A 16,488-nucleotide genomic window follows, 5' to 3' on the forward strand; every position below is an offset into this window, starting at 1 on the left:
TGCAGGTGAAACGTGTCACTGCATTTGCTGCCTGAAAGCGCTCAAAGTCGGTCTCGTCGAGGAAGTTGTAAAGACTCGCATTGCACTATCGATGCGTCCGCCTGGCGCCCGTACGCTGTCGCTTCTTTGAGTTTCGCGCCCATTTATTTTGTCATCAACATCATTATTTAGAATCGGCAAAATGGCTACCATTGGCTACAGCTGGCTGTAGCCACTGTAGCTGTAGTGCGATCGTGGTGCCCGCCTCCTGTCTGTTGATTTCGGATGATGAGAATGAGTTGAGATTTTAGCGTATTGAAAAGTTCCCTTGCGTTCAGCCTCGGTTCCTACGAAGGTTCCTACCGAGAGTGCTGACGACTAAAGCCATATGTCGAAAGGGCAGTAGACTCTGCTTCATTTGCTACGGCGCAGCAGACGGCGATGGCCTTCAAACAGGTGAGTCGTACTAGTATTACATGTATGTGACAGCGCTGCCCCCGACAATAACAAGCGATCACTCGTAGTGGCGCAGGTTCAATTTCTTCGATAAGGAGGTGGTCCGAGATGGCGAAAAGGCATTCGACCGTCTACAGGCAAGTGTTCGATGGGTAGGATGCAGCTACAGCTAATAAAATGAGTTGTCTTTCGCAGGAGCTGAGCGTGACATGTAGCGCGAGCGGTCGAGGCCAGCTTGTTTTGGGAGAAGTGGGCGGTCACGTGGTGTGCGTGAGCCGGCAACTCCAGCTGACCACCTATCGTGCCTATGAACTGACTGTTGAGTTAGTACAGCAGATGCGAAACCATGCGTTGCTCGTCACCCTCGGTGTGAGTGCTCTTTATCATCTTCTCGTTTGGTGATCCTTGCCGCGTCCTCTTGCCCCCTCAGCAGGTTCTTTTGTGGTGTGCAGGCGGACGAGAGCGGAGTTAACCCATTGGTTAAAGTCTGGAACCAGGATAAGGTTAGTCAAGTTGTCCGTATTTTTTTTTTAATCGGGCAGTTGATGCATGAACAGGATATTACAAAGCTCTATTAATATACCTGCATTGAACTGTTCAGTAGAGTGTAAATCTCATATTGTGCTGCCCTGCATAGATTGACAAGCATGGAGTTCCTCATTGCTGCCGGATCGTCCGAGCTGCAGCCGGTACGACACCTTCGCCGGTAGGTAATTGTTGCTACACAGGAATCATATTTAATTCTTGGCTCATTACACAGTAACATCTTTGATCTTTTATGAATATACACTGCAAATTCCTTGCTGCCTTTTGATTATCACTTCGATGCCTGGAGCTTTTGACGTATAAAATGACGGTCTATTTACTGTTCTGTTCACGAGAGATTGGCAACATTTGAGAGAACTGCAGAGCTCAATGATGCTGCGTGAGTTTGTTTGTGATTGGTGCACTCCTTTGAAAAAATCAAGACTGCACACGTGAAAGGAAGTTCATTGCACCTCCTCACCCTTTTTCACAAGCTTAATGACCTTTGGGAGAAAGACCTGCTTGAAAATGTTTGCTGACTGCAAGGTCGGTTATCAAATTGTACTGTGTTGAAGTGAGCTGCTGTCAGCGCTGTCAAATGCGAACTACAATACTTGTTTGAGAAGTGCAAAATGTGAATATGAGCACTTGAACTTTGCTGTAGTTGGTGACTGACTAATGGAAAGATGGTGTGTTGAGCCTAGAACATTGTTCTTAGGTATTATCTCTTGCCTGACCTTTTGGGAGGCCCACATTATGAACAGCGAGCTCTTCTGAGCAGGCCAAGTCGTTGGCAGTGGACGAGCGCCTGACACTGATGGCAGTGGGCCTGGAAGATGGACGCCTCCTTCTGTATCGTGGAGACGTGACACGCCAGCAGAGCCGTCAGACTGTCGTGGACCTGGAATCGGGCTCCATCAATGCACTGGCATTTGCTGGGGCCAGCCAGCTGTTTGTGGCAACTGCCAACAAGGTGCTGTCACTGCTTCTTGGTGCACAAGGGCAGCCCACCAAGCAGCTTGTGCTGGACGCTCATGGCTGTGCCCCACAGTGTGCTGCACTCAGCAGTGAAAGTGAATTTGTCGTCGCTCGAGAGGATGTGAGTGACTCCATTTGATATTCCTGTGCCTGTAGAGGGATGATGTGTGGGTTTTGAGAGAAGCCAAGTACTATAGCCTGATACATGCGACAGTGGCATATCTTGTCTGGCATGCTTAGACTCTAGGTGATAAAGTCTGCTAAATAGTTTTTTTAATCTGCTATCATTAGATACCTCAGTGAGCCCCTAAACCAGGCTGTGTATGTATAGCCAGTGCCAACTTCGCCGTTCAAGGAGAGGACAGCCGGCGTAGAGAGAAAGGGCTCTGACCTTGAAAGAAAGAAATAAATATGGCCCCGGTGGCGCCAGGACTAGGTTTTGATCCTGTGGCAACGAGAACAGATTTGCTTCCCTGACCACTGCAAGCGAACACTACGCAATCGCTGCAGCCAACCATCCTGCATGCTTAAGCCACTCTCTCGAGCTGTGCATTGCATGTCATTGTCTGAGTTCCATCCGTATGCAGTGGATCCAGACACATTGCTATTGCATTGCCCTCTTTAAGTAGTGTTGACACCAAATATTGGGTGCGTGCTTTCTTTTTGATAATGATGCTAAAAGGACCCATGAAAAGCAGTTTACCAAAACTATACTCCGTTTCATACATCAGGTGCAACGCAGCGAAAGCTATGCAAGTAGTCCGCAAGAAAAAAAATGGAGGCGTATCACTACACACTCGTTTTGTGGTAGAGTGGTTCTTGCGGAAACGGACTGTATTCCGAGCATACAAGTTTGCAGTAACTTGCTTCACGTGCTTAGGCATCTTCGCAGTGCGGATCTTATAGAAAAAATGTGCACCGAAGAACCATTTTCTCAAAAAGAAATGCGCAGCGCAGAGGGCGCAGCCAGCACAGCCATTCATTCATTTTGCTTTTTTTGTGTGAAGTGCTATAGAACCCATGTGAAACCATAGGAGCACAATGCAAATGCCAACAAAATTATAGCTAATATTTTCTTACATTCTTAGTGATGGGATGTCATGATATTATATTACTAAAAACAGTACTGCCAGTTGACTGCTGTGTTTCACGAGCTAGACTTAGGTTTCGAGATAATTCTGTCAGGCAGTCGCGGAGTGCTGCAGTCTTGAATGCTGAAGAAGCTCTCTTTCTACACAACCGAGGATGATTTTACAGCCTTATTTTTAATGGCAAAGGAGTCTGAGGATATTTTTTTTAGCCTTACACACATTTATTAGGGGGTGCTGTGACACAGTTCACACATTAACAGCGCAGAGCTTAAAATGACAGTGTCCTTTTATTACTGCTTAACTGTATCAGACATTTAGTTTCAGCCCTGAAAAAGTTCTCAGCTTTTAACTAGCAGACTGTGGTTTATGCTTTTCAGATAATCGTTATGCTAGAGTTGTTTATTCCTGGCTGTGGTATAAAAAGGGGGTTCCAGCCAGCCATTGTTCAACTTGTTCTGTAGTAGTGCCACAATAGTGACAAGAGATGCCTGGCTGCAGGCTGTGTACTTCTACCACCCAGAGGGTCGTGGTTCTTGCTTCGTCTTTGAGGATGAGAAACTGCTGCTACGCTGGTTTCGCACGTACCTGGTGCTCGTGGCCAGGGATGCCAAGGCAACCAGGTGGGTGTTTTGATTGGTTGCCGAAGCACATTTAAATGTTGTCAGTTGTTCATTTCCAATTCAGTGCCTCAGGCCATTCACTGTCTTTTCAAAACTTTTCCATTTTAGTTAAGCATAGCTTGGGTTCGGGCTAGTTGGTTAACTAATAAAAGGATTTACAGGTGTAGGTGTTGCATAGATACTAGACATGGATCAAAGGTACAAAGGTTCACTTAACAATGTTAGTAGTCTTTTTTAACCTGTGTCTAGTCGTCTCAATGCGGTGCCTGAAAATATTTCCACGTGCTTTTTGGCGTCAATGTATAAGTGCTTCCAGTGACTCTTGAAATCAACATTTGATAAACTTGATGAGTATAAGAACCAACTGCTGTTGTGATAGCTGTGTCAAGAACAGCTACCTGAAGAAGCCTGCCGGAAGCTGTCAGGATTTTTTACTACTTACAAGAGCAGCATAAGTGTTATGAGACTTAGTGAGGGTGACAAAAGATATTTAGGCATCCAGCTCCCGAGATGAAAGACGAGGGAATATTAGAGAATTGGGACCTCTTCATGCTTTTGAAATGAGAGAACACTTTTCTGCCCTAAGAAACAGAGAATAGAAAGTAATGCACAATGGAAAGACAGGAGAACGAGTGGGGATAATATGAGTTCTCTGTCTGTGTGATTGTCCAGGCACTGTGTACTTAAGTCTAGGGTATTGATTGTGTGTAACTATTTTAATGTGGTATTATGATATCACATAACATTGCTGTTTAGGCGTTTTCCCTGCAATAAGTTGCTGTCAGAATCAGTTTCCGAGGTAAAAACTGCTTCCAAATTGCCGCACAAGTATGTAACTGATTATGTTCGAATTTGTATGAGACCTAGCGCAGAATTACTAGTCTAAACTTGTGCCAGCCATTGGTTGGAAGTAAAGCTATCTACCAACATGTGCAATGGCATTTATGAGAGCGGGCCACACTGTGGGTGACTATGGCACTAGTGTCTTCAGGGATCAGCTATGCTATCGCATTCTCACAATTAATCGGCAATAAATTGTCTCGTTTTGGGGGCAACATTTAAGATGTGGGGATGTACTACATTTACTTTCAGGGAAAAGCATATGCTAAGGTTCTTTTTTCAGTTCTCCTCGACTTCTTTTTGCATTTTTCCTTTAGGAGTGCTGGTGGCCTGGACAAAACAATAGTTACCATCTACGATATCCAAAACAAGTTTGTAGGTGAGTTGTGCACGTAGAAAAATCGGTTTTGATTGTTGAGCTGATTTTTATGCACAGCCGTCAAAACAGTTTTGCTATTTTCAAAGAGACTTATGGAATGTGTTTTGAGCTCTCGCTTTTCATGGTACTATAAAAGAAATAGGGCAGGCACCAGGACGCCTCTAGCTATCTTTAATCTCCGGCTGTCCTCTCGATTCTCAATATGCCAGCATGACGCTCAGTCTCTCGCACGCGCGCTCCCAAACCTCGGCTTTGTCCTCTTCGTTCTGTTTGCAGATTCCATCATGAATCTGAAACACATGGTGTGCGTGGAGTCCTGTGGTTGCAATGGTTAACATAAGACATGTTTTGAGCCTTGACATTGCATTACACATGTGATATAATGGGGACAGTAATTACAGGGTTCAAGCGCTTGTCACAGAATCACTTTATTCGTTTTCACCTCTTGTGCTAAAGAATGTCACTGCCTGTGTGGACTGAACCTAGTGGCTATGAGCAGACACCAGCTTGTAGTATAAACTTGGCCAAAGAATAATTTCTCTTACTGTCACTTGCTAAAACCGAATTTCAATTTTTTGCATAGTCACTAAACAAGCGCAGCTTGGCTCAGAGAAAAGCAGGTTGCTTCACCAACTCAATATATTGGTTAATAAGTGATCAGAATTACAGCTAAACCTCGATATAGTGAGCGCAGATATTGTAAATTATTGGCTGAATCGAGCTCTTCTTAAATATTTCTAACAAACGCATGAAATTTCCACTTTATATATCAAACATGGCTCGCTACAAAAATGATATGTCGAACTCCCATTGTCAAATGATGTTCACTCGAATCTCAGGTGCCATGCTTCGCCGCAGTACACAAGTGACTGGTGGTTCGACAAGCGCTCTTGCGAAGGTGCATGCTTTGTAGGCATTCACCAAGAGCGCCGCCGAAAATACAGCAGCATTTATGGTGGTTGCTAATCAGGCACTCAGCATGACTCAACATTTTTTGAACCCGTCCATAGCAGCGTGGAAACAGTGACATGGACAACTAAAGCCTTGTAGCTATATGCTTTTACATCGGCTGTCACGAAGTATTGTTATACCATTCATTCTGATGTATAATTTTTCACGCCACATTGCTGTGATGCCGAAAATCCACCTTAGCTGGTGCTTGGCCTGCCGTCTGCCGGCGTCGGTGCTAGTTAATTAGTGTTGGTGCAGAGAAGCCAAACTATCTGGCGCTCAGTTTTTTCAGTCTCCGGAATCGCCTCGAGCGTCTTCAAAAATGTTGATAGAACTTAAAAAAAGATCTCCCCATGTCTCTAGCAAATTTCGCTGCTTTTACATGACTTTCTTATGAAAACTTTTATTGTGAATTTCAGCTACCTATATAGAACTATTTTACAATTTTTTACTTGGTCATTATAACAAGGCTTGACTGTAGTAGCTTTGGCCAGCCTGGCAGGCCTTCATTTTCATGCAATCAGGATAAAAAAAAATTTTTGTTATTGCTTTTGAAACTTTATTGAAATCGAGAGTAACAGGTCACTGTAATTGAGAAAGCTCTTAGTTGCTCTGTTCAGTTTTACTTCTGGAAATCTCTATTTTACAGCTCTGACATAGTAAGAAAAGTCCCCGTTATTTCATATACATCATCTGTATTGCACATACAGTGATCTAGTTAGATCATTGCATTATTGGCCATGTTTTTGGCATGATTACTGTAACACTGTAACACTGATTACTGTACTGTAACATTTTGTTGTTGTTTTTTTGTAAAGCTAGTGGTATTGCATTTTTATTTAATTATCTCTCTAAATAGATGTCACAACACTTCTTAAAGCTGTTATGTTAAAAAAGCAAGCCGCCCTATCCTTGTGAGGGCTTCATCCATAGTATGGAAATGAGTATGACTGGCTGGAGAGAAACGCCTTTTCCGTCATGCTTCATGCAGCCTACTCGGCAGCTATTCCGGGTGTGGTGGACGTGATGGCAGAGTGGGGTTCCCTGTATGTGCTGGTGCAAGAAGGCAAGCTGTACTGCCTTCGCGAGAGGGACACCCAGAGCAAGCTGGAGCTGCTCTTTCGCAAGAACCAGTACTCGCTGGCCATCAGGTAGGTCCATTTGGGAGGACGCACTTGGTATATTCTGTGCTGTGAAATCCTCATGATGGCATGTCTTCCCGCACTGGCGTGCGAATAAGGTGGAATGGATCATTTTGTATTACTCGCATCCTGCTGGAGATTGCATTTTGTGCTTATTGCCTTTTGCTCCATTTCCTTTCTGCCTCTGCCCTGACATTGCATATTTCTTTATTTTTATTGTGTTCTGTGAATTAGAAGCTTCAGCACGTGTTGTGGACTAATGCTTTAAATGTGGTGGTAGAAACAGAACGAAACTGGAGACAAAGCAATTGCTGGAGACTCAGCTTTGTCAGTGGAGTTTTGTTCCTATGCTTGGGGGAGCAGCTGGAGCATTGGCGCATGTCCGCAAGTCTTTATCGTGATTTGTTTCAAATGTTTTGTCTTCATGTTGCCACTATGTCCAAGAGGATAACATGTATGAGAGTTGGAATGATGTGGCTTGCTTTGTAGCGCTCATTCATTCCTGCAAACCTTGCTCACTTTGAAGTAGTACAGTTTCTCGTGAATTTTGCATTGGGTGATTATCAGTCCAACATTGAACTCATTATACACTGCTTATAACTCTCAGCAAATTTTGATTCTTTTTTCATTTTTCTGTTTTCATGTGTGTAATAGTGAATGCATACCCATCTAGCATGCTTCATCTTAGTATGTGGCCTATTAACCAGTTATGTTTTATTTCTTATTGTATTGTTCAACTTCATCAACTTTTTATTCTAGTGAAAGCTTTAATAAATACAAAGCACTTGCATGCGTGCATGTGTGTGTGTGCATGTGTAATGTGTCAAAGGAGCTTACAATAAGCAGTTTTGAAGAAAAGGGAGGTGAACAGGCTTTTTTTTTTTTTTCACAAAAAAAGAACAAAACATAAGCTACATAAACCTGCAACATTGAAAAGGCAAAGTTCTCATCTGTATGTGTTCTTTTGGTGTTGAACTCTTGTAGTTTGTTAATTTATCCAAAAGCTTTGTTGTTCCACATTTTATGTTATGCACACCCATAAAGTCGTTTATAGACTCTTGAAATATATAAATAAATAAAAACAGGTGTTTGAAGGTTACTTGTCATCTGCCTGCATACACCTAGCACATGTGGATGTTCAAAATAAAATTTGCTTCATACATTTTTGATGCCATGCATATTCTCTATGCAGTTTAGCCAGAAGCCAGAAGTATGATCAGGATGGCCTGGCTGACATATTTCGTCAGTATGGTGACCACTTATACAGGTAGGTCGCAAATGCTTACAGAATGTGGAGTTAACTGCTGGGTATTCATTGCAGCTTGTAGGTACAGGGGTTTAACTTTCTGAGAAATGTAATTGCTTTCGAGTTAGACCTTGCATATCAGTCTAGCACGTGGCCACTTGTAATTCCCTTGGTTGTTGCCTTGTTGCTCTAAGTGGGAAGGGCAAAAAATGTCTGGGTTCTCTGGTCTAAAAACTTTTGAAAGTGACTTGTTACTCTATTATGCCAGGCAGAGGTTGTTTGCCTCAGTGCAACACATTTATGAGGTTGGTTCGGTGGTTTTTTGAAGACTCCCATTAGACTAGGTAGATTTTAAGCCCCCCCCCCCCAAAATCCCCCGTCTCTCTTGGGATATCTGTATAATCATTGGCTGCAGGCAGGCTGTCTCCTATCAAAGGCCACTTTACAGGAAACAAGTCTACGGAAACAAAACATTTTCAAGCTCAGGTCTCAATACACTCTTATGTCCATCAGTAAAAGGCTGTGTCTCCAATCACTTCTGAAGTGGGTTGAAAATCAAACCCTACAACTTTGCTTTTGCTGTGCACTGCAGAATCATCGATATGCTGTGTCAGTTTTGCATGTTAAGTACATCTAATGCATGGAATTTTTCAGTATTCTTGTTGTCAGGTGCTGGTTTGCTTAGCTTTATGACATATCCTGCAGCAAAGGTGATTATGAAGGAGCTGTGCAGCAGTACCTGCGCACCGTTGGGAAGCTGGAAGCCTCCTACGTGATTCGCAAGGTAAAGTTGTCCTTCCATGTGCACGATGCAATCACTTCCAAACATATCATAGCTTTTCACAGGTACCTGTTTAGTCATGCAGTGGAAGCAGGTGCATGTTATGGGCAGGTGCATGCTGCTGATATAGGTTTCTGGAAACAAAACTAGAGAAAGAAAATGGCTACACATAGGGAGCCAGTACATGTAGGCTTTCTAGCTACACAGTATGAAAGATCACTGAAGGAATGAGGGGGAGCCTCAGTTCACAAGTCGAGCCAACGTTTAGGCAAGTGGACTTCTCTTTGTCAGTCTTCTTCTTCTTGTTCTTGTCTTCTGAAGTCCATTACAAAGCGAGCAGCACAGGTCTAGGATTTTAAAAGCTTCTAACTTGGTGTCTGTGATTACAGTGCTTGTTATTGCACTGCTTATTGTGATTAATGTGGGTGAAATGCATATGCTCTGTGCCAGGCACAGAGCATACGCATTTCACCCACATTAATCACAATAAGCAGTGCAATAACAAGCACTGTAATCACAGACAGAACAGAACACAAATATGATGTGGGCCCACATTCTTGCCATTGTGATGAGGAGCTTGAATTCGAATAGAATATGAAGTGAAGCAAAGTGAAGTTATTCGATTTGTACTCGTATTTGAAAAACTGTTGTTCAAAATTTTTTTAATATTCGAAAATTACTTGGTACACTGAAAAATTTCACTGCACTGTGCGCTGCACTGCAATGCTTGACCGCGTGACTATCTAGTGAAGTATTCTAAAAACGCGATGGGTCCTTCTTTTTGAAGAGGGGCCTTCCCTTCTAGAAGAGGGCCTTCCCGACAACATGCACGAGGTGAAGCACTTGATGAAACTGGGAAAAAAACGTCATCACTTCAGTTTCATCTCAGATGCAATCATCATGCAAGTGTTTATTAGATGAAATTACTGTGATGCAAATGGTTCCCAGCAGTTTGTTTGAGCCCATTGAATAATTAGAGCTTTGGGTTAATTCTGACATTTTTTTCTGCTCCCTTGAAAGACGAATAATGAGAGTTTGTTGAATTCAACAGCAATATGACATTTCCTCCGTGTTTCGTGCAGGTCCTTCCTGTACACTCACACACACAATAAAAAGAAAAACAGCATACGGAGGCCTGTATTAAATTTATACTGCATTTTTCAGTAGGGCATACATTCATGTGCAGTTTTAATTTAATTTGCAAATACCATGTGAATTCAGAAATAAACAAAACGAACAACGGTTATTTTTTGTTGTTTTTTTCACTGCCCAGATATTTAAAAGTGTTTTTTGTTTTTGTTTTTTATCCTACTGGTATTTGATTCATATTTGCAAAATTCAATATTTGGCACCTCTAACTAACTTTTCTCTCTCCCTCCCTCTCCTGTTTGCAGTTTTTGGATGCTCAGCGGATTGGCAACTTGACTGAATACCTGCAGGAGCTGCATCGACGAGGCTTTGCCAACGAGGACCACACCACTCTGTTGCTCAACTGTTACACCAAGCTTGAGGAAGATGACAAGCTCACAAACTTCATCATGGTGCAAACCTTTATGCCTCTTCACACCTTTCACAGGAAGGACTGGAAGCTGCATGATCTAACTGCATTTAACAGGACTAAACAAAATTCAAGATAAAAAAAATGGCACAGGATATGGTCCTCTTTTAGTTGTGCAGCCCTTTTACAGTGTCGTTTTCCCCAACTAGCCCCACTTCATGCTATAGAATGCCATGAACCTGTCATTTCACTGGATACAATTTTTTCAAGGTTTTTCTTTGTTGCTTGAAGAATGATAGCTAAGTTATGACACGGTGCATTTGAAATGGCTCTAGTCCCTCACTTAGGCCGTGAAACATTTGACTGTACTACATCGCATTTGACATTACGCGCTGCTGTACTTAATGAAATGTTTTTTTCTGTTTTATGAAGGTAGCATTTTGGACTGAGTTCTCTTTAAATATTCTTTGCAGGCTCACATAGCTGTTGTCATGTTCAGAATAGTATAAGAAAAGAGAACATAAAAAATTTGTATTTGTTCATCTGTGTTTGAACACAAACTGTGCAGCAGTTTATGTAAAGTTTATGCTTCCTTGGCTTCACTGCAACTTTACTCATGCATGAATCTGCCTACATGCCTTATACAGTACATCTATGCAGTGGCTTGTATTTGAATTACTTAAATGTGTTAGATAATTAAGCTAATTTTGGGTCAGTGTCAAAATTGGACTGCAGACACTGTGTTTATGACCAATTCGTTTCAATTGTATGCAATAAGCCATGTATTCTATGTTTCTTTATATACTTTATATAAGTATATATATATATATATATACTTAAATACTTATATATACTTTATATATATATACTTAGTGTCAGCTATTGTGGAAGCTGTACAAATAGTGTGCGTGCAAAAATTGTCATTCTGGCACATGTCACTTCTTCTGCCCCAATCCTCGGTAGGGGATATAAAACAGAATGCAGATTGTTGCAGTCAAGTACAATATTGAACACTCTAAAATATGAAAAGTTGCCTTGTAAAGTCATACATGATTTGGCCTGGTTGAAAAGAGTGTTAAATTCTTCTCTTTGAACTGTTGCATAAAAATTCTGCTTTACTATGCTTTACTATGGTGCTTTACTATGGCCAGTGCCAAACAGCCTTTAGCAGTGCAATACTGCTTAGTAAGAAGAATAAGATGCAGTGGTTCATGCAGTAGACTTATGTGCAGTCATGAGCAATATGGCAGGGAACAAACTCTCTGCACAAAACTTTTAACTTTCTCCATATTTCTCTGTTATAAATGAGCACAACCGTTCGATATTGTATGCATTCAGCCGAAACCTAGTTAGAAAGCTGAAAAAACTGCGCTTGTTGCACATCATTATTGAGTAATCAAGAAATCAATGCTCAAACTTTGTTGCCTCTCATATTGCTTGTGACTGTACCTGTGTTATGTCTGTTGCATCACATTGTTTTTCTCTCTGCGTGCAGACAGAGGATGTGGCCTTTGACGTGGAGATAGCCGTACGGGTCTGCCGTCAGGCTGGCTACTTCGCCCAAGCACGGCACCTGGCCAAGAAGCATGGCTGCCATGACCTATACCTGCACATCCAGCTAGATGACTGCAAGGACTATGCCGATGCGTTGCAGTATATCAGCCAACTGGACCATGCGCAAGCTGAGGGCTATTTACAGAAGTATGGCAAGGCACTGTTGGATGCCATCCCAACTGAGACAACACAGCTGCTCATGCAGCTCTGCACAGGCCGCAGTGGCAGTAAGGAATTTCACTTCATCGTGCCTTCAAGGACTAGTGGCATAACAGAAAGGAGTTCTCTTCATAGGTAGAAAATAGAGTTAAATGGGGAGCATTATTCTGGACCGTAAAGAAAACACAGTAATTATCAGTGAGTGGACTGTGGATATGGTGTTGTGGATATGACCTGTACCTAAGGCTTGTTTAGGCTCAAATTTTGCATGAATTTAGGATTTCGAGCTCTAGTCTTTATTGTAATATGCTTGGCATCATTGCTTGTTCAAGTCGTGGTAGTAATTAAAAAACCACCATCATTCACTGGCCTGACCTCTAAAGCATGTTCAGCATGAAGGAAAAAATAAAGGACCATTGTAAATGATGACATGCATTAGTGATGTTACAAATAAGTTAATTGTAAACAGCCTACCTAACCAGTGGGGATAGGATTGCATCTTTCTACTTTGTCTAGAAATAAGATTGATCTCTTTGTGCAGCATGGCCCTGTCGATCCCAGCCAGAGGATTTCATCCACATCTTTGTGAACAATTCGGATGAGCTGCTGCGGTTCCTGCAGCACATGGTGGAGGTGCAGCCCGACTCGTCTAGCCTAGTCTACAACACTCTGCTCGAATTGCACCTTCAAGCCTACAAGCGAGAAGCTAACCCTGAGGTGAGCTGTGGGAGAGTACACTTGCGGACAGGTACTCCTGTTGGAGGGGCTAGCAGCAGCATTCATCCTAGTGAAATGTATGTAAAAAGGCAGATGGCTGGTAGACTTTGGCTCAAAGTGCCCAGCGTTGTTCTGTCTTCATAATTTACTCTTGTACAGCTGTTCAGAGCATAATTTGTGGAAGGATAAGTAGCCTCCTCGGCTCAGCAAGTACCAGTATTGGTTATTAGGTAGCTTTTATGTACAATTAGTGCCCGGACTGGCTGGCAGTACAGCAACCAAATTGAGATTGACCTCGTTTTTCTGGGCCATGCATAGACATTTTACTTGTTGTAGGAAGTGTCAGGCACCCTTTTCATTATTTGTGTGCTGTTTTCATTTTGGTTGAATTGTATTAAACCCTGATTAATCACTTGACTTGTTAATCATGGATAGCTTATGAGGAGCTATGTGTGTGTTTACTGTTGATTTCACGCATACTGCGGAAAAAGGCCAATGGTGTCTGAATTTCTTGGCACCTCTTGAAAGCCAGAAATGTTCCACCTTTTAAATTTTGCATATCCTGAAGTAAAAAGCTGTGCTTCAGAGCTGCTTACCTGAGCTCTTCCCTGTCACAGGCACGGCAAGCCCGGGAGCAACACATCATGGAAATGTTGCGGAGCATGCAAGTGAGTGCTGGACTTCTTTTAACTGGAATTGTGAAAATATTCTAAATTCCAAATAGTTTGAAAATATCATTAAGAGTATTCTATTTTTGCCTCACATTTGAGATATCCAAACAATGTTCCTTACAGGAGAAGTGATGTCAGAAGTGTGTCAGTTGGCAGCTGCAGTTTGTTATGTGAACACGTCTAGGCAGCTGTGTCTGCCAATATAACATATGTTCACTCAAGGAGAGAGGGCGGCCACGGAAGTATGTGTCGCTCAAGATAGAGTATTGGGGGCTGCATAGGCTCAACATATGTGCCATGTAGCAGTGAGAGAGGACAGGAAGCACGTTGAGTGGACTTCATACCTTTTTGCATTTTCAAACCATGATGTAAGTGATAGTTTCCTAAATTCTTAAAAGTACCTTTGAAATCAGAAATGAACCCAAACCAACTATCCCTACAGCAAGCTCTCTTTAGTTACTTGACCACTTTCAGTAAACTCCTTTGTCATGCAGACACTAGGCCATACTCAAATTAAGCTACCTAGTGAAAAAAATTTTTATTGTATGTATTACATTGTTATGTGTGCATTACTTAAATGAGGCATTAGCTAGTCTACAAAAAAAAAAAATAGATTAGTATTACTGTTACCACTGTATGATTCCTTTTCCCTTAACACCTCTGTGTTATGGAATCTATGATTGTACATGTGGCCCGAAGCATCTAACACTTTTCACTAAGTCAGCATTGCCGGGTACACATTTAAAAGCCCTGTGGGGGCATTTTATATCTAGAAAATAGTAGCTTTTCCAAAACGGAAAACAGAGATGGACATCTTGAAGTTCCATGTTGTGCCCAGAAGTGCACCATGGTGCCATTACTTCTTCCTTCTCTGATGTGCTGGAATGTTTTATTAACAAACACTATCGCTGAGTTTTCATTGTGGGAACAGATTTGGACTGTAAGGATTATAATTGGGTATAAATCTGTTGATAGAAGAATAAGGCTGCAATTTTGTGAACGCGCAAGTGTGAAGCATGCGTGAATTCCGAAATTATTTAGTTATTCGTATTAATTTTGGGAAATAGCTAGCTTCAGCTATAAAGACAAATAATTAAATTTTTCTCATTTCTAAGACATGATGAATGCCTCGAATGACTAATAATGCCTACTAGAACTCACAGTAAAGCACCAAATTATGCTTCATAAATAATGGCTGAAATCAAAATTTAAGCAGTCGAAAATATTTCAATTGAATTGCAACCAGTTGTCATTATTCATGTTAACTTCATAACCAAAACCTGTAACATTTGCAATGTTCAAAATCCAGCTCACTGTTTGCCTCTAAAGTATGCCAATACTGCAAAAACATGAGTATAATATGGACCCGCATGTAATACAATGTGTAATTTCAGGATAGCAAAAACAGGAAAAAAAAAGGTTTTCATCCACATATAATGCAAGCGAGCATAGGCCAACAAAAGCATTTTTTGCACTCGCGATTGTCCCGCAAATCGTACGCGCTCTGCGCGTTTGCATCCAACGCAACCCCACATCAGGCGTCGAATAGAGCCACGAGCCTTAATGTGCCAGTGCTGGTTCGCTACCCTTCTCATGCTGACAAGCTTGATTGGAGAATTTCATGTGTCGTGAGAAGAGCAGCAGCTCACATTCACTTAAGCAGTCGCGAAGCCACAGGGTCCTCCGGCTGTTCTAAAACCAGTAGGCCACTTTCAGCTCGAATGCGGGACAACACACAAATCGTTGGCCATCACGCACTGCGCTCGTGCCTGTTCGTGTCTAGCACTGCACACAGACACGCGACGTGTGTGCCCGGCAAGTGTTCGCAGATTTGGGGTTTTTGTGATCGTTGTCGTCGAGTACATGTGTCGTCTGCCAAGAGTCCCTTACTAGAGATGAACACGTCCGGTTGTCCGCATTTCTCGAAAGTGCAACCGACGCGCTCTTTGGGAGTACTGGTTCCTGGTTTGGCTGTAGGGCATGACCAGTATGGCTAGAGAGAGGCCCATGACAGGTGCGAGACTGTACGAGGAGTGCTCGGCATGCTTCCGATCGCGTATGCGTCGCGGCCACCGTGGTCGCGACGATTGCAAGGTAAACGCGGGGAAACCAAAGCCATCGAAACAATCAGCTGGTGCCACTGCTAGATAACGCCTCTTCTCACTGGAAGCCTGATGCCGGTAGCTGTGATAAAAATGAGGCTGGAACTGAACTGTGAGTTTTGGCTGAAATTTGTTCAGATCAGCATATAATACGAGGCAGAAATCAGACATATAATAAAATCGGGGAAGCAACTTCGTATTATATGCAGGTTTTTGCGGTATACAAATTCTTGTCTCACATGTAACAGTAAAAAATGTTGTAACTCTCTGCACTGATCAAAAGTTCCCGGGCGCCCCTGAAAACCAATGCCACAACCAGTAGACAGCATCTTCATCTCTTAGCCTGTGGTGAAAATGTCACTGGTCCAATTTGTAAACATTGCATTTGCTGCAGTCACGTTACGACCTGGACCAGGCCCTGGTGCTGTGCCAGATGAATGGCTTCAAGGCAGGCATCCTGCACCTTTACGAGAAGGCTAAACTGTGAGTACCATGAATGGTCAGGTTCTTGCACCATGTACTGCTTATCTAATGAAGCCTACATGTTGAGAAAAGCATGAAAGTATACAGAACAGTGTTTTTTTTTTTTTTTAAGAGGGCCCATATTGAGAATAAAGACTGTGCAGTATTTTCCGCGTGAAGTGCAGCACTAAAATTTGTTGCCTTGTAACAGCAACAAGAATGGCATTTTCAAAAATCATATCGCTCAGTGGTGAGGGGGCTCAACTGCTGAACCCAAGGACACGGATTCGACTCCCGCCGTGGTAGCGCTTTTCAATGGAGACAAAAGTATGGTTGT

General features: G+C 42.5%; 1 protein-coding gene across 2 annotated transcripts in view; it reads left to right on the forward strand.

Annotated features, from left to right (window-relative positions):
* Positions 1-206: 206 nt before the first annotated feature.
* Vps11 (vacuolar protein sorting 11) overlaps positions 207-16,488 on the forward strand; it is a 29,655-nt gene continuing 13,373 nt past the window's right edge. For both annotated transcript variants that reach the window (XM_084599492.1, XM_084599491.1), the window contains exons 1-16: positions 207-435; positions 504-572; positions 631-804; positions 888-938; positions 1,073-1,141; positions 1,742-2,059; positions 3,528-3,649; positions 4,807-4,868; positions 6,811-6,970; positions 8,154-8,228; positions 8,913-8,991; positions 10,383-10,529; positions 11,982-12,267; positions 12,741-12,916; positions 13,534-13,584; positions 16,084-16,172. In XM_084599492.1, the coding sequence (XP_084455618.1) occupies positions 421-435; positions 504-572; positions 631-804; positions 888-938; positions 1,073-1,141; positions 1,742-2,059; positions 3,528-3,649; positions 4,807-4,868; positions 6,811-6,970; positions 8,154-8,228; positions 8,913-8,991; positions 10,383-10,529; positions 11,982-12,267; positions 12,741-12,916; positions 13,534-13,584; positions 16,084-16,172 (1,943 nt within the window). In that variant the 5' untranslated portion in view covers positions 207-420. The remainder of the gene's footprint in view (positions 436-503; positions 573-630; positions 805-887; positions 939-1,072; positions 1,142-1,741; positions 2,060-3,527; positions 3,650-4,806; positions 4,869-6,810; positions 6,971-8,153; positions 8,229-8,912; positions 8,992-10,382; positions 10,530-11,981; positions 12,268-12,740; positions 12,917-13,533; positions 13,585-16,083; positions 16,173-16,488) is intronic.

The sequence above is a fragment of the Amblyomma maculatum genome, chromosome 3 (assembly GCF_055883805.1).
Source record: "Amblyomma maculatum isolate TAMU_Amacu chromosome 3, ASM5588380v1, whole genome shotgun sequence".
Lineage (NCBI taxonomy): Eukaryota > Metazoa > Arthropoda > Arachnida > Ixodida > Ixodidae > Amblyomma > Amblyomma maculatum.